At 48.1% G+C, this 27,412-nt stretch overlaps 1 protein-coding gene across 2 annotated transcripts; it reads right to left on the reverse strand.

The window, feature by feature from the left end:
* Positions 1–4,319: 4,319 nt before the first annotated feature.
* Nol6 (nucleolar protein 6) lies at positions 4,320–17,937 on the reverse strand. Of its 2 annotated transcripts, XM_042697846.1 has the most exons (27): positions 17,814–17,937; positions 17,129–17,338; positions 16,936–17,052; positions 15,278–15,283; positions 13,201–13,380; positions 12,791–12,959; positions 12,412–12,546; positions 12,161–12,324; positions 11,944–12,064; positions 11,684–11,742; positions 11,497–11,598; positions 10,950–11,065; positions 10,616–10,793; positions 10,320–10,442; positions 9,941–10,089; positions 9,747–9,822; positions 9,212–9,352; positions 8,948–9,065; positions 8,711–8,865; positions 8,438–8,601; positions 7,926–8,078; positions 6,792–6,889; positions 5,987–6,111; positions 5,753–5,842; positions 5,231–5,425; positions 5,016–5,117; positions 4,320–4,842 (listed from the first exon to the last, which is right to left on the reverse strand). In XM_042697846.1, the coding sequence occupies exons 1-27, from the start codon at positions 17,865–17,867 to the stop codon at positions 4,693–4,695; spliced, it is 3,450 nt and encodes a 1,149-aa protein (XP_042553780.1). In that variant the 5' UTR covers positions 17,868–17,937; the 3' UTR covers positions 4,320–4,692. The 2 variants fall into 2 exon arrangements, with proteins under 2 accessions (XP_042553780.1, XP_042553790.1); XM_042697856.1 differs by lacking the exon at positions 15,278–15,283.
* Positions 17,938–27,412: the final 9,475 nt, after the last annotated feature.

Genomic DNA, 27,412 nt, shown 5'->3' on the forward strand with positions numbered 1-27,412 from the left:
GCAGTCAAGGGGCTAGGGAAGATGTGTGGACTGGTAAGTGCTTGGGTTCTAATACTAAGGGCCTGGACCTTATCCACAGGGCAAGAGATATTTGAACTGTGCTGCTCTAAGCCCCAGGCTCTCACAGACACTGCTGCAACTGGAGGTTGGGACAAGTAAGCCAAGGAACAGTCATTACCCCACCTATCACTTCAGTCAATCCAATTTGACATTGGAGTTCTGAGTTGTCAAATGTCCCCTCACTGGGATCGTGGCTAATGGGAGCTCTGAACAGTATAGCTGTTGACTGGATGGATTGAATCAGGAGACCTAAAGCTAGGAGGTCATAGAAAGGTAATAGGAGACCAGATGTAGGGCAATGGATGGAGGGCGGGAGTGGGGTATAAACTCAGGATTTAGGAAGCAGAGTGAGAAAAGCAGATGGTGAAGAAACTGAAGTTGAAGCTGGATAGAAGCTGAAATAGGGTCTGGGGACCAGCTCTGGGAAGGACCTGTGGTCTAAGGGCAGGAGACACAGATGGAGATTGAACAGAGGGCTCTGAATCTGACATGCCAGAAAGATGATGAGTATATGTGAGCCCCAGTGTGCTCTCCCCTCATCCCAGCCTAGTCTGACTGCTAATTATAGGGAAGCCTCCAGTGATCCACCCAAAGAAGAAAAGTCACAGGAAAGGATCCAGGGGAGGGTACAGGTGGTGCAGCAGGCGATTCTGCAATCAGACTTCAGGAATGCCTTCCTGAGGTTCTCTAGTCCTGGGAGGAGAGCTCCAAGGGAACCCCATAGGTTGGAAGATTGTATGTGTGTATGGGGGCGGGGTGTGGAGGTATGGAGGGAGAACAGGGAAAGACCACCACTGGAAGTGGCACTGTGGCTCAAAGTAGAGTGCTAGCCTTGAGCAAAAGAACTCAGGGACAGGGGCTAGGAAGGTGGCTCAGTGGTAGAGTGCCTGCCTTGCATGCATGAGGCCCTGGGTTCGATTCTTCAGCACCACATAAGCAAAAAGAAAAAAGCCAGAAGTGGCACTGTGGCTCAAGTGGTAGAGCGCTAGCCTTGAGCTGAAGAGCTGAGGGACAGCGCCCAGGCCCAGAGTTCAGGCCCCACGACCGGACCCAAAAACAAACAAACAAACAAACAACTCAGGGACAGTGCATGGGCCCTCAATTCAAGCCCCACAACCAACAAAACACCACCACCAAAAAACCCTAGAAAAATTACCTTCCCTCCCTTTTAGAACCTGAAATGAGAAAGAAGTATTTCTCTGGATTTAAAACACCCCTTGTCTAGGTTCCCCTTAGTTCCTGGGGTCATTCTGAGGTGTCTCCTTCTCCCTCTCTGAAGCAGGGGGATGGTAGACTGGCCTTTCCTGCACAGGGTAGAGTGACTCATGTGCCCCAGGCTTCCCCTCTCCCTTATCACTCACCTGGATAATCTGTGACTCATAAACCTAAGTACCGGATGTTGGAGAGAGGAGGTGACAGGTAGAGGGAGGTTAGTTGCCCAAATCTGACATAAAAGGTTAGGAACTGAAGGTAACCTGTTGTACGGGAACCTGACAGAGGACCCATCAGAGGAACAAGAGGTAGAGAGGAGGTGGCCAATAGTACAGCAAGAAAGGACCCTTTGGGTTCAGTAACTTGAACTAGAGAGTAGGTGAGAACTGGGGGAATTTGAGGGCCCCTCTCCCAAAGAAAGCATTTTATTTAAAGCAGTAGGAAAAAATCCAGGATTTCTACTTCTTCCTCAAGAACTTTGTCTCCTGACCTGGTCTCCAAAAGCAGATGCTTTCCCTTTCTCACATTAACTAGAACAGAAGCAAAAACCTACACAAAATCAGGTGCCAGTGGCTCACATCTGCACCTATTAACCTATCTACTCAAGAGGCTAAGATCTGAGGATCCCAGTTTGAAGCCAGTCTGGACAGGAAAGTCCATGCAATTCTTTTCTCCAATTAATCACCAACACACACACACACACACACACACACACACACACACTAAACGTGAAGACTATGGGTCAATTAGTAGAGTACCAGCCTTGAGTGAAAAAATTAAGAGACAGTACCCAGACTCTGAGTTCATGCCCTAATATCAACACACACACACACACACACACAAAGCCTATACAAGGACTAGTGCATACTGATGTGCACATGCCAGCACACACCTCAGATCCCATCTAGATCTGCCTGCAGTTAAGGGCAAAACCCCAGAGTCAGGACTGGGAAGGTGGCTCAGTGGTAGAGTGCTTGCCTTGCATGCATGAGGCCCTAGGTTGGATTCCTCAGCACCACATAAGGACAAAAAAAGCCAGAAGTGGCGCTGTGGCTCAAGTGGTAGAGCGCTAGCCTTGAGCTGAAGAGCCTAGGGACAGCACCCAGGCCCAGAGTTCAGGCCCCACGACCGGACCCAAAAAAACAAAAACCCAGAGTCAGACACCACCAAGGAGACACATAAGACTTGCCAGGCTCCCTCCCAAACTCTAACCACATCCTGAGTACCTCTCTACTCTGGTACCCCAATGTGCTGGAACTTAAATGGTCAGACAAGGGTCGTCTTGGGCTCCAACAAGGAGGCAAGGCAGAGTCATCTTGGACATGAGCTTTCTTCCTCATTTACTTCCCAGAGAAAATCTGGGAAAAGCAGGTTGGAGCTGTCACTTGAAGGACTTTAAAGCCTGGGCTATCCTCAACCCTGCAGGAACACAGTATAGGACAAGATGGTGGGGATTTTGAGTTCCTGAGTTGTCACTCCTCTTTTAGACTTGAGTCCAAGAGGAAGTAATCTGCCTAAGACCACAATAGGGAAGTACAGGCCCACATCCCATCCTCTGCATGGGTACTGCGGTCTACATAGCTCTTCGAGCCACTTGTAGCTCTGCCTGAGGGCAGATTCCATCTTCCCACACTGGGTTAGTAAAAGAGCTGCCCTGGGGATGAAACAAGATGGTTTGAAATGGGGTAGAAATCTCTAGCCTTCTCCAGGACCTGCAAGAGGCTGTGCAGAAGGAATGAGCCAATGACGACTGTGGATCATGAATTAGTGGATAATGAATTACAGGGCATCATAAGATGAGGTTACATTTCTTTTGCCCCAAATAAAACCTGGGACACTGTGCTTGAACATAAATGAATACATAGTACAGAGAGAGATGCAGACCCCAGATCACTCTATCAATCAATTTATCCCCTATGCTTGTTCCAACCTTGGGCTAAACTATACCATGATGGTGGGGGGAAAAAGAAGTCCATGAAGAACAACAGATTTTGAGACCCTGGAGACCAGAGTTCCCATGTGTGGCTAGCAACTTGAGGATGGAATACCACAATTCCTTTCGAGTTGGTATGGCAATATGACCAAATTCCACATATATGTTACAGAACCTCCATGAGGTTTATACGTGGGAGACCAGGTAAAAACCATATGAAAAGGGAAGACAAACCAGGAACATGGGAAGAATTAGGCAATTTAATTGTAAGTGAGAAGTCAAGACAATAGACAGGTTTCATACTGCAGTGCCTGCCCAGTGAACTCAACAGGAGTAACTACTTTCACAGTTCACAGGAGGGAATAAGCACCTCAGGCTGGGGGGCAGGGCAGGACCTAGGAGGGGCACTATTTGAGCTGAGTCTAGAAAAACAGCTAGGATTAGGAGAGACAGAGGAGCAGGGAGCGGCTGCCAGAAAGGAGGTGTGGACCACAGTGAAAGAGACAGCATCCCCTCCTCCCTAGGCCCCTGGAGTGCAGGACTTGGGTCTCATTTACCTCTATAACCCCGCTGCAGTGGGGTGGGGCAGTTTGCAAAATGAATGGGCAGCTAGCTGCTCAGAGCTGGGGAGATTTGGACACTGAGAGGCTGGGGGCAGCACTCAGTGCTTTCTGTTCTCTCCCGGACTAAAGACCTCCAGAACCCCGACTCCTTTACCCACCCAGGCCTTCCCGTCCTCTGTCCTCTTCCACTGTCTCCACGCTGGGGGCAGCAGTGCCAACACAGGCGGGACTTGTGCCCCTTTAGTGTGGTCTCCACTGCTGAGCCTTGACTCTCAGGAAGAGCCATACCTCCTCTGGGTCCCAGCTTAAAGGTGTGAAGTTACAATGAAGGGCAGGTTGTCGTGCCAAGGAGAACTAGACACAGCCTCCACCCCAGGCACACATCCTCTACGTCTGAACTGCTTTTGGAAGGAGCCTACGAGGGTAATAAGAAACAGAATGATCCTAGCTACTCAGGAGAGGCTGAGAGCTAAGGATCACAGTTTGAGGCCAGCCTGGGCAGGAAAGTCCATGACACTTATCTCCAAATAACCGGAAGTGGCACTGTGGCTCAAAGTGGTAGAGCCTTGAGTGAAAAAGCTAAGGGACAGTGCCCAGGCCCTGAGTTCAAGCCCCATGACAAAGTAAGAGTGGAAAGATCTCAGGCCAGCGCTGACAGGCAGATGGTCTCCTGGCTCAGTTTCCTATGAGCTGGCTCCTACTCCTCTTCTGGGAGTTCAGGCAATCAGGTCTAGGAGTCTTCACAATACACCATGGCCCCTGTCCCAGTCCAGGACCAAGCCTCTCTTTGGGAACAATTCAGTGTGTGAAGGTCAACAGGTCCTCCATGGAGGGGCCATATGCAAGGAAGGTGACTTCCTCCGACATCTTGCTCTAGGGCTTCGAAGTCCCGCTGTCCATCTACCACGTGCTCCAGGGCTGGGGTCACACAGTCCACCTCTCACTTCGGGCCTCCACAGATTGAACCAGGCCTTCACCCAACACAGCAAAATCCTCCAGGATTGCTTCTACATTGGGCACTGTCACTAGCTGCCCACCTTGTGATACTGCCATGCGGCCCTTTGTGCTGGAAGCCTGAGGGAGACAGAAGAAATGTGGACTGAGGTGAAACAAGGTACATCCTGAGACCCTGGGAGGGGGGTAAATAGAGGTGGGAGGAGAGTGTAATACACTTGACTCAGGGTCGCTCATGAAGCAGACTACAACAGGGGACAACATATACATGCTCAGAAACACACGGCTGTCACCTTGAAAGGCTGGGGCTGGAAGCTGGCAGGCCTCCAGAGGACCCCGATCACTTGTCCGCCATGCTGGTCATAGAAGAAAAGGGCCAGATCCCCAAAGGCTGCCTAGGAAGACAGAACAAAAACAAGATTACAGGAGGGCCCCTAAGTACTTCCTCCATGGCCCCAGCTCCGCCTGGAGGTCCGTTTGCCAGGTCAGCCAGCCCTTTAGGACCTACCCTAAGCTGGGCCAGATAGAGCTGAGGAGGATCATAGCCCAGTACAGGCATCATGGATGAGGGCCCTGGCTCATTGAGAAGGCCCCGGCAGAAGGAGGCAGCTGGACAGTCCACCGCCTGGCGATGCCGGGGAATGTGCCGTGGGGACAGGTGGATGAGAACATCATATATGTCCAAGGGTGGCCGGAACACTGTCTAAGGAAGGGAGGAGGGACAGGTCAGAGGTGCCTCCTGTCACACTCCCATACACCCACCTTGCTTCCTACCTTCCCCTGTACAGGTCAGCGTGCTCATTTGAAGGCCAAGAACAGAGACCCACAGAGAGAAGCAATTGGTGCCAGCTTGAGCCCAGTTCCCCTCAAACTACCACTCCCAGGCACCACAGCAGCTTTTGATGTCTTCTCTGTACCATCTCACCAGACAAGAGGGCTAGGCATCACATGAGGACCCACTCAAGCTCTGGACTTTCAGGGTTCAGAGAATTCCCAGAGCCCCTGGAGTCACCGCTGGTCAGCAGCTTACCCTGATGTCTCCAGGACCCCGGGGATCTGTCAGCTGCTTCTCTAGGATAGGCAGGGCCTTGGCAGCCACGATCATAAGTTGCTGAAGGATCTGAGTGATACAGAAATATCAGACCAGAATTGAACATGGATCTCTCTCAGCTCAGGCTAGGTCCTACTGTTTTTTGTTTGGGGGGGGGGGGGGCATAGGGACAGGACAAGAAAATAAAATTTGGGGACAAATAGGGAATTGAACCTGGGCTGAGGGTCCATCCTGTGTCCACACAGAGCCTTTGCGGTCCTGCGGAGTAATGATGACCATGACTGGTAGTCGGGTCCGAGCTGCCAGGAAGCTACTACGTATCTCCACCTGTTCCTCCACTAGAGACAAAAGTGTGTGCTAGGTCAGCCTAGCCATCCCCAGAAGGCGCCTTCTACTACTCCAGGTGCTCCCCATATGTGCCCAGTGGCCTATCATCACAGGGATTTTCCAATCCCCCTCCCCCAAAGGACAAAAGGGATGAAATGGACACCAGTTGCCTTAGTGGGGTGGAGTGTTAATCCCCTAGCTGCAGCAGAAGCAGCATTTTTCACTGCCTGGCACCCCTAGTCTAGTTTTGGGCCTTCACAAGCTCAGGCCTGCTCCCAGGCCCCTCCCACCTTGGGGTCCCACACACCTGGGGAATTAGGAACCTAATACCCTGCTTTTCTCTGGAACTCGGAGCTTCTCAGATTACAAATCATTATTCCCACCCCCAAGATGTGTGGGCACCTAGTCTATACTTCCTTGCTCCCCTAAGACCTCTCACCTAGTGTTCAAGAGTCCTCCACTCCTCTCTGCTCTCCACAGCCTGCCTCCCGACAGACTGCTGGAGTCCATTCTGTCAATGACCGCACAAGGACAAACCTCACTATAGCCAGTCTGAACCTGGACCTTTTCCTTTTGACATTCTCTATTCCCAAATAGACGGGCAGGCTTCACCCTCTGGGATGGGAGAGACACCTCATGTGTCCCACTGTGCAACTGGTAAAGGGGAACTCTAGTGGTCCTACCAACTTACCAGTGAGCTCATTGTTGAGGTTGACAATGAGAGGGTTGTTCTTCCAATCAAAGGTAGACACCAAGGAAAGGAACCGAAGGAACCCAACCTGGGGAGAGCTAAGTAGAAGGAGTCAAAGGCTGAGGCCCAGCCATCAGCCCCTCAGGTGCTTTCCCCCACAATCTAGGGAGCCCTCATCCTGGGGGAAGCTGCGTAAAGAAGTGAGGAGGAGTCTATGGCTCAGCCACTGATCTCAAGCTTCCATTACAATCAAGGGAGCTCAGATCCCTTAGAGAAGACAGTGGGAGAGGGAGGGTGCTTCCCACCCTGTGTGTGTGTGAGCGTGTGTGCGTGCGTGCGCGCGCGTGCGTGTGTGTGTGTGAGAGAGAGAGAGAGAGAGAGAGAAAGGGAGGGAGGGGGAGAGGGGGGAAAGAGAGGAGAGAGAAGAGAGAGAGGGAGGAGAGGGAGAGGGAGAGGGGGAGGGGGAGGGAGAGAGGGAGAAGGAGGTGAGGGAGAGGGGGAGGGAGAGGGGGAGGGAGAGGGAGAAGGAGAGGGGGAGGGAGAGGGAGAGGGAGAGGGGGAGGGAGAGAGAGCACAAGCACGTGCTAGTACTGGGGCCTGAACACAAGGCCTGGGAAGTATCCCTTAGCTTTTTCACTCAAGGCTAAGCCACTTGAGCCCAAGCTATACTTCTGGTGTTGGAGGTCAACTGGAGATTAAGAACCTCAGACTTTCCTGCCCAGGCTGGCTTCTAACTGTGATCTTTAGATCTCAGACTTCTGGGGCTGAGAAGGTGGCTCAGTGGTAGAGCGCTTGCCTTGCATGCTTGAGGCCCTGGGTTCGACCCCTCAGCACCACATAAGCAAAAAGAAAAAAGCTGGAAGTGGCGTTGTGGCTCAAGTGGTAGAGCGCTAGCCTTGAGCTGAAGAGCTGAGGGACAGCGCCCAGGCCCAGAGTTCAGGCCCCACGACCGGACCCCCCCCCCCCCCCAAAAAAAAAAAAAACTCAGCCTTCTGAGTAGGCAGGATCACAGGTGTGAGCCACAGGCACCTGGCCCCTCTACCGTGTCTTTGGCCACTTTCTCCAATTTGGACTATGGGTAAAACATGAAGGATAAAAGCAGTTCTCGGCTAGAGAAAAGGTAGGAAGAATCACCTGGGAGGGGTGAAGGGCTCAGGGTGCAGGAAGAGGGAGGCAGCCACCAAATCCAAGCTCTCATCAGTGAATTCCTCTCCCAGAAGCTGCGCGCGCACCCAGCGCTTCACCAGACGAGCTACACTTGAGAAGGCTGGGTGCTGCTGCTGGAGTCTGAAGGAAGAAGAGGAGGCAGTGAGATCAGGGCTTGCAGAGCCCAGGGACAGCCCCCTGCCAGCCTGAATTCACCTTTACCCAACCCTGGACTCTGTGTTAATGCATCACATACGCAATCTCATCTTCTAACAAATGCTCCAAGAAGTCAATGCCAATGTTACTCCCTTCCTACAGATGAGAAAAATAAGGCCCAGAGGGGAAAACCTGTCCAAAGGAATACAGTAAGTGGCAAAGCTGGGCTTCTAGAATCTAGACCCCCGTGATGCCATCTGGCCTCCCAGATAGAGGGGCAGCCAGGAGAGAAGAATGGGAGCTGAAGGCCTATAGACAGGAAGAGTCTGTGCAGGGGGCCTTACCCATGCAGGGCACTGGTGAGCAGAGGCAACAGCCTTGTGTCTCTCTCAAGGCAGAGAGAAGCGGGAGTGTCCCTGAGTGAAATCATCCCCTCCGGGCTCCGCACCTCCTTCAGGATCTGAGGCTCCCGCTGATAGGCCACACGAATGCGGAACACAAATCCATCCTGTTGGAAGAGGGGACGGGATAGGGAAGTGAATGTCACCCAGGGTCTTGGGGGTATCCTCTTGTATACCTGACATCCCTCCCACGTGATTTCCGAAACCATCCCTGACCTTGAGGACATCAGTGTGCGTGGCAGTGGCCCGGCACCGCAGGTTATGCTGCTGTGTCAACAGTTCTGCCAGGCGAAGCTGGAAGGCTGCTCGGACCCGCCGCACAGCCTCAGCATTCTGTGGCCACTGACCACTGCCCTCCAGGTGACAAACCACTAAGGGGGAAGAATGAGAGGTTTCTCACTGCAGCCTGGAAGGCCAACTGCCTGTCCCTCTCCCTCTCAAGAGCACTCTTACCAGTCATGGGCTCCACATAGGCCGGGCAGGGCTTATCAGGTCGGGGCAACAGTGAGGCCCGCTCCCGGAGCAGCTCATAGAAGGAGAAGGCTGGACGGACTGGGGCTGGCGGAAATACCTGCCAGCCGAAGAAGTGGGGTTGAGGAAGGTGCCTGGGCCTGGGAGGGATGCCCGGTCAGAAGGAAGGAGGAATACTGGGTGACTGGAATAGAGGCGGAAGGTTGCTGAGCAAAATGGGTCCTCTGCCTCATCAGGGCACCTTACCTCTGTATAACGCAGTACTGGGTGTGCTCCCTGAACAGCAGATACAGTCAGTGGGAGACCCTCCAGCCCCCACAGCAAGCGGCTGAGCTCATCATAGCAGCGCACCACCACCGTCAAAGCCTCCTCACCTGTGCTGGAGGTCTGAGGGAAGAGAAGATGATCAGGAGACTAAATGTAAAACCCCAGCACCAACTAGGATTTTGCCATAGTTCAAACTGCAGCAGAGCCAGAGCACCACCTGCTGGACCTCCTAGGAAATGCAGCTTGACTAGCTCATCCCCATCTTATGACACACAGTGATTCTTACTAGCTTTGGCCCTGAGACCCTTACCTCCCTCTGCCCAAAAAGTCCTTGGGCTTGAGCTCAGGCCTGAGCATTGTCCCTCAGCTCTTTAGCTCAAGGCTAGCTCTCTACCACTTGAACCACAACACCACTTCCAATTTTTTGTTTTTGTGGTGCTGAGATCTCAAAACCCCGGGCTTCGTGTATGCTAGGCAAGCACTCTACCACTAAGCCACTTTCCCAGCCTCCTACCTCTTTCAGATCTTGTATCAATGCATCCAGGAAGCCCCCCACATAATGGATACAGGTATCTGGAATGTCAGCATGGCTGAAGGGAGACAGACACAGTGCATTAAGCATAAAGTGAGCTACTCACTCCAGTCTTCTGGATTAGATTCTCATAAGAAGACCATGGAGACCTCCAGGCATGAATGCTTAATACTCACAGTGCCAAGAGGTGGGTAACCACCTGGTGAGGAATAAGGCGCTTCTGAGAGAGAGAGGCTGCCTCCCAGACCACAGCTTCCCTAATGGCTCCATCTTGGAAACGCCGAAGTTCTGAACGGGATCCCCAGAATTGGCGGAAACTAGCAGCCTGAGAACAAGTAAGAGGTGGTTGGTGTGATCAAGAACAAAGGACAGGGCTGGTGCTGTAACTCAGCTGCACGCACCAAAGCCTTCAGTTCAAATCCGACACTGTAAACTTTCACTTTGTTTTGCTTTTTTGTTTTAAAAAGGGACTGAGAATCTTTCGTGACAGGCCTCAAGCAAACAACACGATAACACTCCATCTATTCCTCCCAATGTACATTCTGGATGCCTCACCTCAGGCTGGTCAGCCTCTGGGCCAAGCTCGAGGACACTGGTTAGGGCCTCAGGCCGGAGGAGTAATCCCAGGGTCAGAGTCCCAGAGTCTTTGTGCTTTGGTGGATCTTGGCTGATGTCCCACTGATGAAAATAAAAAGGCTAGACTCAACCCAAGAATCACTCCAGACTCATTTGAAAATAAATTTTACAACTAGTTTTAAAAATTAGGCTAGAAAGATAGCATGCCATCTGTGTCCTTTGGGACCCTGAATCCAACCTCAGTCCCACCAACTCCCCAAACTACACTGGCTCACCTCTGGAACAGGGAGCCGAGAATGAGCCAGCAGGTGTAGCCGGGAGCCCAGGCCCTGCTCCAGAAGAGTGGTTAATGGGCCCAACACAGCTGAGACATAGTCCCCACCATTGTCTTGAAGTTCTGGCCAGAGCTTTAGCCGGTGACATGCTGCCTGCAAGCGACTCAGTGGACGAAGACTAGAGGGGTACAGAAATATAAAGAAGGGTATGAGGGTCTGCAGGCCCCTCATACACCTACTCCATTGAATACCTGAACACCTGTCTGAGGAAATTTTGCCTTATTGCCTTGGGGAGACAGGACCCACCAACATACCCTGTCTCCCCTAAACTCACTGCAGGATGTGGTCAAATGCCCGGATCATGGGTTTGGGAGTCATCAACAGGAGCTGAAATCCATCATCAGCTTTGCTGTCCAGCAATGCCATAGATAGGCGTGCCTCATGCTGCACCTGGAGCCACAAGGTAAGAGAGACCACCACTGCACCTGGCTAACCCAACGACTCAGACTAGGAACATACTTCATCTTCTACTTTTTTGTGCTGGTCCTGGGGCTTGAACCCAGGGCCTGAGCACTGTCCCTGAGCTTCTTTTGCCCAAAGCTAGCACTCGAGTACTTGAGCCACAACACCACTTCTAGCTTTTTTGGTAATTTATTGGAGTAAGAGTCTCACAGAATTCCTGCCCGGGCTATCTAAGAAACATGATTCTCAGACCTCAGACTCCTGAGTAGCTAGGATTATAATTGTGAGCTACTGGCACGTAGCTCTGATCTTACTTCTTTAGAGAGTACTTTCTGGGGTTTGGGTAATGACAGAAGGGATGAGACTGAACTGGGACTTCTCAGGTATACAGAAATAGAGACCATTGGCTCTATTGGTACCTGGTGGTAAGTGGAGGCAGTGACATCAGCACAAAGGTTGAGACGACCTGACGAATCCAGGAAGACAACTGGGAAGGCCTGGCTGAAATCAGCCAGAGCTGGCTGGAGGGACAGGTGAAGAAAAGACAGTCAGGGTTGGGCCTTATCTTCAGACCTCCTGGCACAGAACTGCCCTTCTCCTACTTACCAAGGAGGGATCTGAGCTGAAACATAAACTGATCCCATTGACTGTCAGATCTGTAGTGGCTGGAGTGAACCAGAGACAGTGGGTGAGTCAGAAGGTATCTCTCCCCAGGGACCCCACTCTAAAGACACCCTCCCTCAGCCCAGGTGCTCCAGGATTCCATCTGCTCATTCCAACGGCAAGGAACTAAAGGATCCCTGACAGAATGAGAGGATTCCCGAGACAAGGTAAACACTTAACCTTCCTTGCCCTGTTGGTCTCACCCAGAAATTGCAAGACGCTTCTCAGAACCTGGTAGCCACTCATGGTAGTATGGATCTTGCGTGTGGACACAAGGAATGCAACCAGCATGGAGATAATGAAGCCATTAAACCCACCTAGACCCTGAAAGAGAGAGAAAAAAGGGGGATGGGGGGGAGACCTGAGCTCAGTCAGTCCATCACACAAGGAGGCAGGAAAGCTAGGTCACCCTCAACTCACCTTGTCCAGCTCCCGCTGACGCAGCCAGACCTTCAGAAGTGCCACACCATCCTTCAGCCCCAGAGCAGAGCCTAGCACAGCTGACAGCAGCTGCGCATGGGACTCCATAGCTGTATCCTGAAGGATCCATGTGTTGTAGTGAGGAGTAGGAGGCTCTGGGCTACCTGTGGGAGGAACAGAGAAGCCATGAAAAGAGAAACCTCCACCACACCCCATCCCTCCAGCACACTTGGACACCAGCGCCTGCTCACCACCCTCTGGAGGACTCTGTCCAAGGTACCAGGCAGAGCGCACGTTGTTCTTGTTTGGCAGCAAGCGACATGGGCGGAAAAAGTCCAGAGGAGGGCATATGTAGAGACGTACGGTGACTAGATGTTCATCCTTGCCTGGGTAGAGACATACTGGGCTTGGGCCTTGTGGCTTCTAGAACTGAAGGAGTCCCCCATACTATGCCTCTCATGTTTGAGAGCTCTATGTCATCCCACCTCAGAATTTGAGGTCCTAATCTGTCCCCTCAAACCTGAGGCCTCAGCCTCTTAACTTGGCCTTCAAGTTCTACTCCCCTGGACCTTGTGCCTCCCCTCCCAAATTTGTCACCCACCTATCCCTTAGGCCAGGCATGAATCTCACCATGTGGCCGCAGCAGAAGCAAAGGTTTCAGGTGGCAGCCATTGGTATAAGAGAAGCGAACACTGCCAAAGAGAGGGTCTTGGGCCAGGTGGTAAGCCAAGTGGGCTAGGTAAAGGGCACGCTTGCGGAAGTAGCGCTGGTTTAGTCCGTCCTTGTCCTGTAAGATTTCCTGGAGGGGGTCAAGGAAGGTGCGACAGGACCAGAGGCATGAGTACTCGTGGAGGTGAGGGGCTAAGAGGGAGCAAAGTGAGCGTCCCAGAGTTTCTTCTGACTACGGGTTGTCTAATCCAGCAACAACACACGCCATTCTCACACAAGGAACACAAAGTTCCAAAGGGAACAGCTGACCCAAGGACCATCTAGGCTGCTCTTATCATGGGCTCCTTCATCCTCCAAACCTGAAACCTTACCCTGGGCATGGTCAATGCCATATCCACATTGATGTCTGGTCGAATGCAAGTGCCCAGAAGATAGCTGCCCACAACAGTGACTTGGGTTGGAGGCAGGAAGCAGAAAGAACCCTTCACATTATAAGGCACTTGATGCAGGGGGACCCGAACCTCAGCTGGAAGCCACGACTGGTCAGTAATCTGTAGAAACAGTAACACATCTTCACTCCACTGCCTTCCTCACACTGGCCTCTTGATGTCTAACAGATGCCTTAACACACTAAAATGTTTGAAACTGAATTGTTAATTTGCCCATAAATGTCTTTCACATGAAGATAATTCCTTATTAAGTACTCAAGAGAAAAAAAAAAGACATTTAAACCACCTTGATTTAACTCAACATGATAAATCCAATGTTAGAGAGATGGTGGCAATCGGTGCGGGGAAGGTGGCTCAGTGGTAGAGTGCTTGTCTTGCACGCATGGGGCCTTCCTCAGCACCACATAAGCAGAAAGAGCTGGAAGTGGGGCTGGTGGAGCACTAGCCTACAGCTGAAGAGCTGAGGGACAGCGCCCAGGCCCAGAGTTCAGGCCCCACGAGCTACCAACCAAAAAAAAAAGAGAGAGAGAGAGATGGTGGCAAAAAAATCATCAGTTCCAGTCCAGCCTAAGCTATATAGTAAGCCCCTATCTCAACAAACAAACAAGCCACAATGGAAGGAATTAGTTTAATTGTTCAGGTGATTATCCTGAACTGTCAATGCTGCCTATTCCCTTGTACTAGATTTTCATACAGCTTATACTTTTTTTTTAAATGTTTTGTGAAAATACCGTACAGAGGGGTTACAATTTACACGAGCAAGGTAATGAGTACATTTCTTATCAAGCATTGTTGCCTCCTCCTTTGTTTTCCCCCTACCATCCCTTCCCTCCCATCTCCATGACTACACTCCCCACCCCCCAACTTATTCTTTTATAAGGTTGCTGATTGATCACCACTCTGGTAGGAAGCTGGGAGATGACCCTAAATTCTTGCAATTTGATGATAAGAAAAAAGCTGGAAGTGGTGCTGTGGCTGAAGTGGTAGAGAGTTAGCCTTGAGCTGAAGAGCTGAGGGACAGCGCCCAGGCCCAGAGTTCAGGCCCCACTACCGGACCCAAAAAAAAAAAGTCTCACGGACTTTCCTGCCCAAGTTGGTTTTGAACCTCGATCCTCAGACCTCAGCCTCCTGAGTAGCTAGAATTACAGGCATGAGCCACTGGTGCCCGGCTTGACCATTTTTAATTTGTATTTAATATAGTAGTTTTTAAGTTATCAGATTTTTTGTTTTTAATTTTAAAAGATGAGTCTATGTTGTACAAGCTAGCACTAAACTCCTAGACACAAGCTATCTTCCTGATTCAACCTCCTGAGTAGCTGAGACTGACTACAAGAACATGCCAATATACTAACCTTTAAGTTATTAGTTTTAAAAAGTCAGCACTTTTTTGAGCCACCAGTGCCCAGTTGCCCTGTTCTTACTTTCTAGCTTCAACTTCTAGGTGCTGGGATTACAGTTATCGGCTACTACACCCAGTGAAATCAGTACTGTTTCATCAAAACATGACCAAAAATCTATCATAGAATTTTGAGAATCGGGCTGGGAATGTGACTTAGTAGTAAAGTGCTTGCCTAGCATGCATGCAGCCCTGGGTTTGATTCCCCAGTACCACATAAACAGAAAAGGCTGGAAGTGGCACTGTGGCTCAAGTGGTAGAGCACTAGCCTTGAGCAGAGAGAGGCTCAGAGACAGAGCCCAGGCCCTGAGTTCAAGTCCTAGGACCAAGAATACATCTTGGTGGTAGAGCATTTGCCTGGCATGAAAGTTTAATCCTCAATACCACAAAAAGAAAAACAGAAGCAAACTACTTCTCTTTCTATACAAATCTAAGAGAGAGCCGGGCGCCAGTGGCTCATGCCTGTAATCCTACTCAGAAGGCTGAGATCTGAGGATCATGGTTCAAAGCCAGCCCAGGAAGGAAAGTCCATGAGATTCCTGTCTCCAATAAACCACTAGAAAACCGGAAGTGGTGCTGTGGCTCAAGCGGTAGAGCGCTCACCTTGAGCTGAAGGGCGCAGGGACAGTGTCCAAGCCCAGAGTTCAAGCCCCACGACGGACCAAAAAAAAAAAAAAAAAAAGAGAGAGAGAGATACCACCAATTTTCAGTACACAACAAATATCTAACTAATCCCGATTTCCGCTTTGTCCCTTTCATTCTACTTTCAACACACCACTATGTGAAACATTTCAAACTACATAAGTGAACTTTTAAAAAGTACAGTCCATCACTGCTGTGCAAAACAAAACATCCAGCACTGACTTTCCACTACTAGAGCAACAGCAAGAGTCTCCCTTCTTCTTTTGTTAGTGCTGGGATCATACTCAAGAAGTTGTATATGCTAAGCCAGTTGCTATCACAGGCCACTTCTAATTCCGTAAGTCCTTACCTTGGTACACAAAAGACCAGTATAATATGTCACTTCTTTCTATTACCTTTCTGAATTCCCTTCTATTTTGACCTCATTTATTCCAAGGACAATACCATTTTTCCAAGGAGAATTCCCATTTTTTTTTTTTTTTTTTTGGGGGGGGGTCTGGTTGTGGGGCCTGAATTCTGGGCCTGGGCACTACTGTCCCTCAGCTCTTTAGCTCAAGGCTAGCGCTCTACCACTTGAGCCACAGCACCACTTGCGGCTTTTTTCTTTTTGCTTATGTGGTGTTGAGGAATCGAACCCAGGGCCTCATGCATGCAAGGCAAGTGCTCTACCACTAAGCCACCTTCCCAGTCCCGCGAATTCCCATTTCTGAGACTCAGTATTGATTGCTTCCCTTTCCTGGAATGTTCCTCCTCCTTTAGATAATATATGGCTGACAGAATCCCTTCAATCTTTACACAAATGTCACTTCAGTAGGGCTTACTTTGGCCACACTATCAAAACTTCAAGCCATGGCTGGGAATGTGGTTTAGTGGTAGAGTTCTTGCCCAGCATGCATGAAGCCCTTGGTTCTAATCCTCAGTACCATATAAACAGAAAAGGCCAAAGTGGGCTATGGTTCAAATGGCAAAGTGCTGGCCTTGAGTAAAATAAGCTCAGGGACAGTGCCCAGGCCCTGAGTTCAAGCCTCAGGACTGGCAAAAAAAAAAAAAATCAAACCATTTAAATCCCCTAATACATAAAAAATCTTGCATTAGGGCTGGGAAGGTGGCTCAGTGGTAGAGTGCTTGCCTTGCATGCCTGAGGCCCTGGGTTTGATTCCTCAGTACCACATATGCAGAAAGAAAAAAGCCGGAAGTGGTGCTGTGGCTCAAGTGGTAGAGCGCTAGCCTTGAGCTGAAGAGCTGAGGGACAGCACCCAGGCCCAGAGTTTAGGCCCCAGGACTGGACCCAAAAAAAAATAAAATAAAATCTTGCATTACCCTATCTTTTTCTTTTTCCACAGTAACTGCTACCTTCCAAAACTAGTACACAGTTTATCTCTTTATTATCTGGTGGTCATAACTCTATACTCCTGCACAGACCATTTCACTTACTGAAGTATCCTATGAACACTAAGTGCTTGTTGAGTGAATACCAATTTTCACAGTTTTAGCTGCTTCCTGCAGTGAGAATAAGCTTTCTAACACCCCAGCACTACAAGAGAATAGCAAAGCTCCTGACTGAAATACCCCAGGCCTCTGAAGGCCTTGTTTATCAGTTCCCACACCACCTGTTTTACCTCTGCTTCAGGAATCGAGGGCACTTTTTTGATCCGCTGGTTGACCTCCTTTAGGAAGGCATCAATCCGGTCCTTCTTTTTCTCTGACAGTCTTGCTTCTTTGAGTAGCTCCTCCACCTGTAAGAGGTCAAGGAAGAATCTATTAGCCTTACAGGGGCTTCCTCTAACCTAAGCTCTAGTAACCCAACATTACCTGTAAACGAAGCAAGCTGGAATGGAACAAGATTTCAGTCTCCCGAAGGCGATTCAGCTCTTCATTGGTAGGTTCCTTGTAGAGTTCTGCCCGGCTAAGCTTCGGTGGCTGCAGGAGGAGGCTCTCTGTTGGAGACCCAGCTCTGACACGCTTTCTAGAGGATGCCTTCTTCTTCTCTTTGCCTGTGCCTTCCAGGGTTGTTTCCATCACCTGTCACCAGAGAAGGAGAAGACAATGTGAGATCATAGGTACTTGGCATTTGATGCCTAAAGTGCCATTATGGCACAGGTTGCAGATAAAGTCTTCATGTGCTCCAATCCTTTCTTTGAGAACCATTCACTAGAGTAACCTGACAGCACAAGCAAGGAGCTCCATTTGGAGTTGGTACCCTTGGAAGTTTTCTGGACACTTCCCTAAGCAATGGACAAGCCCCCCAGGTACCACGAATCCAGAAGTTACCTCCTCTACTGACCCAGGCTTGGGATTTCTCACATGCTTTCTCCATTCGTGCTCGGCCCAAACCCCGGCAGTCCCAGATTCCCTACCAATATGTGACTAGTCCACTGCCCCCAGCCACAGGGCTTCTTCAACGTGCACCACCCTCCATCCCTCACCGGCTGTCAGGATCCGCTATCTAGAGTCAGCGGCTGCGGGAGGACGCTCCGCCTCCAGTTCCTGGACCCACCTCTTGCTCCCCGGCCGCCCCGCGCGGCTGCTCTCCGGCTGGGGCCGGCCCCATCACGCGAGTCTAGGCAAGGGTCCCGCACTTCCACATTCAAGCCGCGTCCGCTCAGCGTGTCTCCCCACGTGTGCGGAAACGCCGAACTCCAGCGCCGTGGAGCCGAGTTTTCCAGAGCTCCACCCACTTTACTACTATTGGGTTCTTGCCCGATAGGTCGCTCTCCATTGGTCAGTTATTCTTCAAGCCCGCCCATGAAGGGCGGGACCAAACGGAGATTCTGCAACTTACGGCTTCCTTTGTCACTTTTTGCGACGCTAGACCGGAAGCCTGTAAGTAGTTTAGCTGTCACTTCCTCTTCCTCAATTCTCTCACTTGGAGTCAAATGGGACGGCACGGTGTTCTTTAGGTTTCTCCTTTAAAGCTGTTTATGCTTAAGTGGATCCTCCCCCTTCCCTCATCATGTCATTTCTACTTTTTGAATATTATTCATTTGCTCTGCCTTTTGAAAATATATAATTTCTTTGTTATTTTTAAGGTGTACAAAGGGGTTACCATTTCATAAGTCAGGTGATGAGTACATTACTTTTTTTCTGGACCCTGTCATTCCTTCCTTTGCATTCCTCCAGTTACTCTATCCCATCCCTGCCCTTGCTCTTTTTACCCAGGTTTAGTCCAACATTGTGTGCCTAGATTGTTGTAATAACTTTCCTCCAACTTGTGTTTTTTAATTTTCATTTTTGTTTTGCCAGTCCTGGGGCTTGAACTCGGCCTAGATGCTATCCCTGAGCTTTTTTGCTCAAGCATAGGCTCTACCACTTCAGCCACAGCTCCACTTCCGTATTTTTCGTAATTTGTTGGAGATAAAGAGTCTCACCAACTTTCCTGTGGGAGCTGGCTTCAAATTACAGGCCCCAGGCCTCAGCCTCCTGAGTAGTTAGGATTACAGGCCATTAGCCAAAGGCACCTGGCTTCCAATTTTATACTTAAGAAATTTTATTATTAAAATTTGAACTGGGTAGCTGGGAAGGTAGCTCAGTGGTAGAGTGCGCGCCTAGCATACATGAAGCCCTGGGTTACATTCCTCAGCACCGCATAAAATGAAAAGGCCAGAAATGACACTGTGGCTCAAATGGTAGAGTGCTAGCCTTATGCAAAAAGAAGCTCAGGGTCTGGAAGGGCCCAGGCCCAGCAAAAAAATGAATAAATAAATAAATTTTTAAAAATTAAGTGGGGAGGGAAAGAATGGTAGGGGAAAAACAAAGGAGGAGGTAACAATACAATGCTTAATAGGAAATGTACTCATTACCCTACTCATGAAACTACAGTATTTTGACAATAAAAATATACATGGAAAAAAGTTAAAATTTGAGCTAGATGTCTTATGCCTGTTATCTTAGCTACTCAAAAGGCTGAGATCTGAGGATCGAAGTTTGAAGCCAGCCTGGGCAGAAAAGTCCCCATGAAACTTTTTTTTTTTTTTGTAAGTCATGGGGCCTGAACTCTGGGCCTAGGTGCTGTCCCTCAGCTCTTCAGCTCAAGGCTAGTGCTCTACCACTTGAGCCACAGTGCTACTTTTGGCTTTTTCTGCTTATGTGATGCTGAGGAATGGAACCCAGGGCCTCATGCGTACAAGGCAAGCACTCTACCACTGAGCCACCTTCCCAGCCTCATGAAACTCTTATCTCCAATTAACCACTCAAAAACCAGAAGTGACACTGTGGCTCAAGTGGCAGAGTGCTAGCCTTGAGCACAAGCAGGCTCAATGACAGCACCTAAGCACCGAGTTCAGGGCCCACAACCAACAAAAAAAATTTTTTTTCTTTAATAAAATTTAAAACACCAGGTGGTTCACATCCTAGCTATTCAGGTGGCTGAGATCTGAGGATTCCAGTTGAAAGCCAACCCTGGCAGGAAAGTCCAGAAAACCAGAACTGGAGCCGTGGCTCAAAGTAGTAGAGCGCTAGCCTTGAGCAAAAGAGCTCAGGGACAGCGCCCAGGCTCTGAGTTTAAGCCCCACTAACAACAGCAACAACAAAAAAAATAAAACAGAAACATTTAAAGAATAACATGAAGGGGGCTGGGAAGGTGGCTCAGTGGTAGAGTGTTTGCCTTACATGCATGAGGCCCTGGGTTCGATTCTTCAGCATCACCTAAACAAAAAGAAAAAAGCCGGAAGTGGTGCTATGGCTCAAGTGGTAGAGCGCTAGCCTTGAGCTGAAGAGCTGAGGGACAGCGCCCAGGCCCAGAGTTCAGGCCCCACCACCGGACCCAAAAAAAAAAAAAGAATAATATGAGGGGCTGGGAATGTGGCTTAGAGGTAGAATGTTTGCCTAGCATGTATGAAGCCCTGGATTCCATTCCTCATTACCACATAAACAGAAAAAGCCAGAAGCAGTGCTGTGGTTCAAAGTGGTAGAGTGCTAACCTTGAGCAAAAAGACACTCAGGGATAGTGTGCAGGTCCTGAGTTCAAGCCCCACGACTGGCAAAAAAAAAAAACTCATACCTTTCATCTAGATTTACTTATTGTTTACCAATTACATTTACCCACTTTTTTTTCTCTAGTGGATGGAGATTGAACCTATGGGCCTTGCCCTTGAGGCTAAGTGCCTTACCTCTTGAACCATACCACCAGTTTCACTTTTTTTGGTCAGTCATGGAGCTTGAACTCTGGGTCTGGATGCTGTCCCTGAGCTCTTCAGCTCAAGGTGAGCATTCTGCCACTTGAGTCACAGCTCCACTTCCGGTTTTCTGGTGGTTAACTGGAGGTAAGAGTCTCATGGACTTTTCTGCCTGGACTGGCTTTGAACCTCAATTCTCAGATCTCAGCCTTCTGAGTAGCTAGGATTGCAGACATGAGCCACTGGCACCCGGCTCCAGTTCTACTTTTTTGCTGGTTATTTTAAAAAATAGTCTCACAGGGGCTGGGAAGGTGGCTCAGTGATAGAGCACTTGCCTTGCATGCATGAGGCCCTGGGTTCGATTCCTCAGCACCACATAAGCAGAAAGGAAAAAAAAAGCCGGAAGTGGCGCTGTGGCTCAAGTGGTAGAGCGTTAGCCTTGAGCTGAAGAGCTGAGGGACAGCGCCCAGGCCCAGAGTTCAGGCCCCACAACCGGACCAAAAAAAAAAAAAAATAGTCTCACCAACTTTTTGGCCAGGGTTGGCTACAAACCTTGAACCTCTGGATCTCAGCCCTATGAATATGAGAATACAAGTGAGAGCCACTGATGCCTAACTTACTTTGAACTCTTGATCCTCCTGTCTCCACCCTCCTAGTATCTGGAATTATACAGCTGAGTTATTATACCTGGCTTTATACCTGTTTTTACAAAACTACTGGAGCACCAACTGTAAATCAGCATCAGTGGTTCATGCCTGTGATCCCAGCTACTCAGAATGATGAGATCTGGAGAAACTTGAAATCAGACCAGGCAGAAAAGTGCACTAGACTCCAATAAAATGAAGAAGGGGCTGGAGTGGCCCAAATAGTAGAGTGCCAGCCTAGCAAGGTACTGAGTCCCTGAGTTGAAACCCCAGGAAGGCCATAAGTTAAAAAAGAGAAGAAATGAATTGCATACATAAATACTTTGGCACTTATCAATCATGATCAAGGATTGCTAGACACTAGTGGCTTGTGCCTTGTGCTTGTAATCCTAACTACTCAAGAGGTTCAGATCTGAGGATTAAGTTTGGGAGCCAGCCAAGGCAAGAAAGTACATGATACTCTTTTTTTTCCCTGCCATTCCTGGGGCTTGAACTCAGGGCCTGCGCACCATCTCTGAGCTTCTTTTGCTAGAGGCTAGCACTCTACCACTTGAGCCACAGTGCCACTTCTGGTTTTTCTGTTTATGTGGTACTGAAGAATGGAACCCAGGGCTTCATGCATGCTAGGCAAGCACTCTACCACTAAGCCACACTTCCAGCCACAGTCCATGATACTCCTATCTCTAACCACCAAAAGGCCAGAAACGGAGATGTGGCTCAAATGGTAGCCTTTTGGTTCAGCCTTGAACAAAAGTGCTTAAGGGACAGCATCGAGGCTCTGAGTTTAAGACCCAGTACAGAAAATAATCAAAGGCTTGCTGGGTGCTAATGGCTCACAGCTTAATCCTAGCTACTCAGAATCACAGAGCCAGCTTGGACAGGAAAGAACAATTAATTACCAGAAGAAAAAAAAAAAGTGGCTCTGGCTCAAAGTGGTAAAACACTAGCCTTGAATGAAAGAGCACAGAGACAGTACCTAGGCCCTGAATTCAAGCCCCACAACCAACCAAAAAAAATGAATAAAAGCCTATCTTTTATATAAGCATACTCTATCAAATGCATGAAATTTAATCTCACCCAATAGCTTATTCCCGGGCTGGGTAGGTGGCTCAGTGGTAGAGTAGTTGCCTTGCATGCCCTGGGTTCAATTCCTCAGCAACACATAAACAGAAAAAGCCAGAAGTGGTGCTGTGGTTCAAGTGGTAGAGCACTAGCCTTGAGCTGAAGAGCTGAGGGACAGAGCCCAGGCCCAGAGTTCAGACCCCACGACCGAAGAAAAAAAAAAAAAAAAAAAAAAGCAGCTCAAACAAGATGCTAGTGGCTCACAACTAAAATTCTACTCAGAAGGCTGAGATCTGAGGATCATGGTTTGAAGCCAGCCCAGAGAGGAAAATCCATGAGACTTTTATCTATAATTAGCTACCAAATAATCTAGAAGTGGAGCTGTTTGTGAAATTAATCAACATAACCTGTCAATCTTGTAGTCTGTCTCTAGTCATTGTGGCCCACAAATTTTATGCCCTGACATTTTATGACTTGACATTTTCCCCCATTCTTTCTTCCTCTGTGTCTTTGATGCTGCCTTTCCTTGTTCAGAATTTGATCATTAAGGAAAATTTCCTGGAGAAGCCAGAGCTCATGCTAAGTCTTGAAGCATGATTAACTTTGAATTAACAGAAGAGGAAGTACCATGAAAGTCAAAGAAAGGCCAAACCACTGAGAGATTAATTGACTGTCCACTCCACACAATCTGAGGCAGTGTGACAGGATACCAGGACACAGAAAATGAGAAAAGTCAGAGATAGAGAGATAAAAAATGAGAGGTGAGAATCAGCGGGGACCAGGGGTCCCAAGGCTTTCTGGCATTTGGGCCCTAAGTTCCCACAAACAAGCATATTTATTTGAGTTACACAGCGGGTTACCATGGACTCACGCAAAACATAAAGCATCTATACTAATATTACAATCAGAGCTTAAACAGTTTGTGAGAGACACTGGTTTCCTTATTCTTTTGAGGCAGGAGACTGCTGCCCAGGGAAAGTCCAGACATGGTGTCCACTTATCTAGTCCAAGGTTAAGCTGTGAAGGACTTTTGTCTAGCCTACAAGGTCCCCAACACAGCTGTCAGACTAAGGTAAGGGAGGCGGCATCCCAGTCTCTCCACCCTCTCCAGAGCTGGTTTTTTTTTTTCAATTTTTTTCCTCCCAGTCTTGGGGTTTGAACTCTGGGCTTGGGTGCTGTCCTTACACTCTTCAGTTCAAGGCAAGTGCTTTATGGCTTGAGCCACAGCGCCACTTCCAGTTTTCTAGTGGTTTGTTGGAAATAAAAGTCCCATGGACTTTTCCTGCTGGGTCTGGCTTTGAACCAGGATTCTCAATCTTAGCCTCCTGAGTAGCTAGGATTACAGGCTGAGACTCTGGTGTCCAGCAAGCTGTCTGTTTTAACCCTTCCGTGACCAGCTCTCGGCCTTCCAAGTGCTATCAAGGCAGTGTTTCAATCTCAAACCTTTTCCAGGTTTCACTGCTCAGCTTTAGAGTTCTCTGCAGGTTACATCCTATAGTTAAAAATGGGCAAGACCTTGAGTTCAGATCCTACTATTGATAAATAAAAATGGTCAGGAGCCAAGAATTGCAGTTCACATCTGCAATCCCAACACTTCTGAAGCTAAAACTGAAGGAACTTGGGCTGGGAAGATGACTTAGTGGTAGAGTGTTTGCCTAGCATGCATGAGGCCCTGGGCTCCATTACTCAATATCACATAAACAGAAAAAAACAGAAGTGGCACTGTGGCTCAAGTGGTAGAGTGCTAGCCTTGAGCAAAAGAAGCTCAAGGGGGCTGGGAAGGTAGCTCAGTGGTAGAGTGCTTGCCTTGCATGCGTGAGGCCCTGGGTTTGATTCCTCAGCACCACATAAGCAGAAAAAGCTGGAAGTGATGCTGTGGCTCAAGTGGTAGAGCACTAGCCTTGAGCTGAAGAGCTGAGGGACAGTGCCCAGGCCCAGAGTTCAGGTACCATGACTGGCAAAAAAAAAAAAAAAAGCTCAAAGATAGTGCCCAGGCCTTGAGTTCAAGTCCTAGGACTGGCAAAAAAAAAAAAAAAAAAAAAAAAGGAGAAATGAGTTGAAGGTAAGACTCTGGGGGTAAAAATGGGCAAGAATTAACATTTGAACTCAGTGGTAGCATTTGTGATTTGCATGAGAAGCCCTAGATTTGGTTCTCTGCACTGCAAATAATAATGATAATAATACCTAAGAAATGTCATGCTCTCCCTGTAGGAAAAAGAGTTAAGACCTGATCATAAGGCAGAAGCCTGGAAGAATTTTAAATATAACCTCACAAAGGTTTCTTCTGTCTCCCCCACAACTCCTCCCTGCTTCCTTTTAGAACTGCAGCTCATCTTTATACTTTTTAAATTTTTTTTAGTTCCAGTCCTGGGGCCTGAACTGAGGGTTTGAGCACTGTCCCTGAGCTTTTGTGCTCAAGGCTACCACTCTACCACTTGAGCCACAGCACTACTTCCAGTTTTTTGGTGATTAATGGGAGTTAAAAGTCTCATGGACTTGCCTGCCTGGGCTAGCTTCAAACCACAACCCTCAGATCTCAGACTATTGAGTAGCTAGCATTACAGGGGTGAGCCACTGGTACCTAGCAAATGGTTTTCTTTTCCTTTTTTGAGCAGGAGAGTTTATTGCAAAGAGAAAGAAAAAGGCCACTCAAAAGAGTGAGTAGTAGGACCTGGAAATCAAGTCTGCTTTGGCTACTGGTATGTGTGTGGGCTCTCTTTTTATCCCCCTTTACCCTGAGTCAGTCCACCTAGGACCTATTTGATCAGTTTGATTTATAGGCAGCATTTCAACTAGTCAGGAATGGTTTGGACAATTTTCCAGGACCCTGGGCACGGAAGGGTCAGTATCCAAGAATGCTGATAAGCATGTAATGAGGACCCACCCAGCTCCGGCTTCTGAGAAGACTGGTTGGGAGATGGCTGTAAGCTCTCACTATGTAGAGAATACTAATGAACCCACTAATATATTACAATCTATAAGCAGGTTAAGCAAAGTTACAAGACATATGATCAATAAATAAAAATTAATTGTATTTATATTAGGAGTGAGAAGTTTAAAAATAAAATGCAAATAAATTCAAATTACAGTGTTATCGAGCTGGGAACCAGTGGCTCATGCTTATGATCCTAACCATTCAAGAGGCTGAGATCTGAGGATCAAGATCTAAAGCCAGCCTGAGAAGGCAAATTTGAGAGACTATCTCCAATTAACCAGCAAAGAATGAAGACTGGAGGTGTGGTTTGAGTCATGAAGCACTAGCTGTAAGCCAAAAACTGAGTGAGAGCAAGAGGTCCTGAGTTCAATCTCCTGAACTGGCACACACTGGCGCATGTATGCACACGTGCGCGCATGCACACAAACACACACAGACACACACAGACACACACAGACACACACACACACACACACACACACACACACACACACACAACCTAGCATCAGAAAGGCTTAAAAACAGATAAATTTAAGAGGAGAAATATAATATTGATATACTGAAACAATAAAACATTAAGAGTTTAGAGAAGATCTGCAGCAATGGGGAGACTATGCCAATAGTAATGAAGTCTAATATCGCTAAGATTACTATACTCCTCAAATTTATCTATACATTCAATTAACTTCCTATCAAAATCCTATCTGGATTTTTTTGTAGAGTTTGACAGGATGATCCTAAAATTTGTGTGGAAAAGAACTCAAAATACTCCAAATATTCTTGAGAGAGGGATAATAAAGTTGGAGGATTCATATTTCTCAATTTCAAAACTTGCTACAACACTCAAAACAGTGTGGTACTAGCATAAAAAGGCATGTAAATCAGTAGAATAGAATGGAAAGACAACAACAGTGCTAAAATAATTAAGTGAGGAAAGAATTACCTTTTTAATTAAAAAGAGAAATGAGGGTTGGGGATTTAGCTCAGGGGAAGAGCAGTTAAGGCCCTGAGTTTGGGCCTCAGCTCTGAAAAAAAAAAAGTCTGGAAGAAATGGATATCCATACACAAATAAATAAGTTGGACTTCTACCTGCCACCATGTACAAAAATTAAGTCAAGCCAGTCACTGGTGACTCACACCTGTAATCCTACTCAAAAGATTGAGATCTGAGGATTGTGATTCAAAGCCAGCCCCGGCAGGAAAGTCTGTGAGACTCTTATCTCCAATTAACCACCAGAAAACCAGAAGTGGCAGTGAGGCTCAAGTGATAGAGTGCTTGCCTTGAGCTGAAGAGCTGAAGGACAGCATTTAGGCCCCAAGTTCAAGACCCACGACCAGCAACAAAAAAAGTCAAAATGGGGGCTGGGACCCAAAAAAAAAAAGTCAAAATGGATCAATGAACTAAATATAAGAACTAAAACAATATAATACTGAAGAAAGAACTGGTGTAAGTCTTCCTGACCTTGTATTAGCAATGGTCTTTTAGCTGATACCTAACCCACAAGAAGCCATGTGAAAATAAGTTGGACTCCATTAAAGAACAACTACAAATGGTTCTTCCTTCATAGCACTTCAGTGACTGGAAGAAGTAAACACTGCAGGACAATGTGGATAGAGCTATGATGACACAGATTGCTATGGACATGTTAGACCAGGAAAATTACAATATGGTGAAGAACAAACACACTGAAATTGCAATCACATTGAAATTGTATGCACATTGCTTCATGCCTGTAAATCACAGCACTGAGAAAGCGAAGGCTAGAGGATCATGAGTTTTAGGCCAGCTTGGGCTACATAGTAAGTTTTGTTTTGTTTCTATCTATATAGTCCTGCTGAGGAAGCAAAATGAAATCACCACTACAACGAAAAGAAGTGGGATGGTTGAGGTTAACTCAAGGTTCTGCCATTAACTAAGTGAATGACCTGAAGTTTCTTTCCTTAGGGTTAGTCATAGGGCCTGAACTCTGGGCCTGCATGCTGTCCCTCACTCTTCAGCTCAAGGCTAGTGCTCTACCACTTGAGTCACAGCACTACTTCCAGCTTTTTCTGCTTTTGTGGTGCTGAGGAATGGAACCCAGGACTTCATGCATGCAAGGCAAGCACTCTACCATTGAGCCACCTTCCTAGCCCCTTCTTAATGTTTTTAAGCCTTACTTTACTCAGTAAAATGGATATTCTAGTAATGATCAGGTAATAAAATGCTGAATATAAAAAAAGCCTTTCAGCCATGTGCCTGCTCACACAGATAATCTTGGTACTCAGGAAACTGAGCTCTGAGGATCATGGTTTGAAGCCAGCCTGGTCAGGAAAGTCCATCAGACTTTTATCTCCAAAAAAC

Source organism: Dipodomys spectabilis, unplaced genomic scaffold (genome assembly GCF_019054845.1).
Source record: "Dipodomys spectabilis isolate Male_0828 unplaced genomic scaffold, ASM1905484v1 ptg000006l, whole genome shotgun sequence".
Taxonomy (NCBI): domain Eukaryota; kingdom Metazoa; phylum Chordata; class Mammalia; order Rodentia; family Heteromyidae; genus Dipodomys; species Dipodomys spectabilis.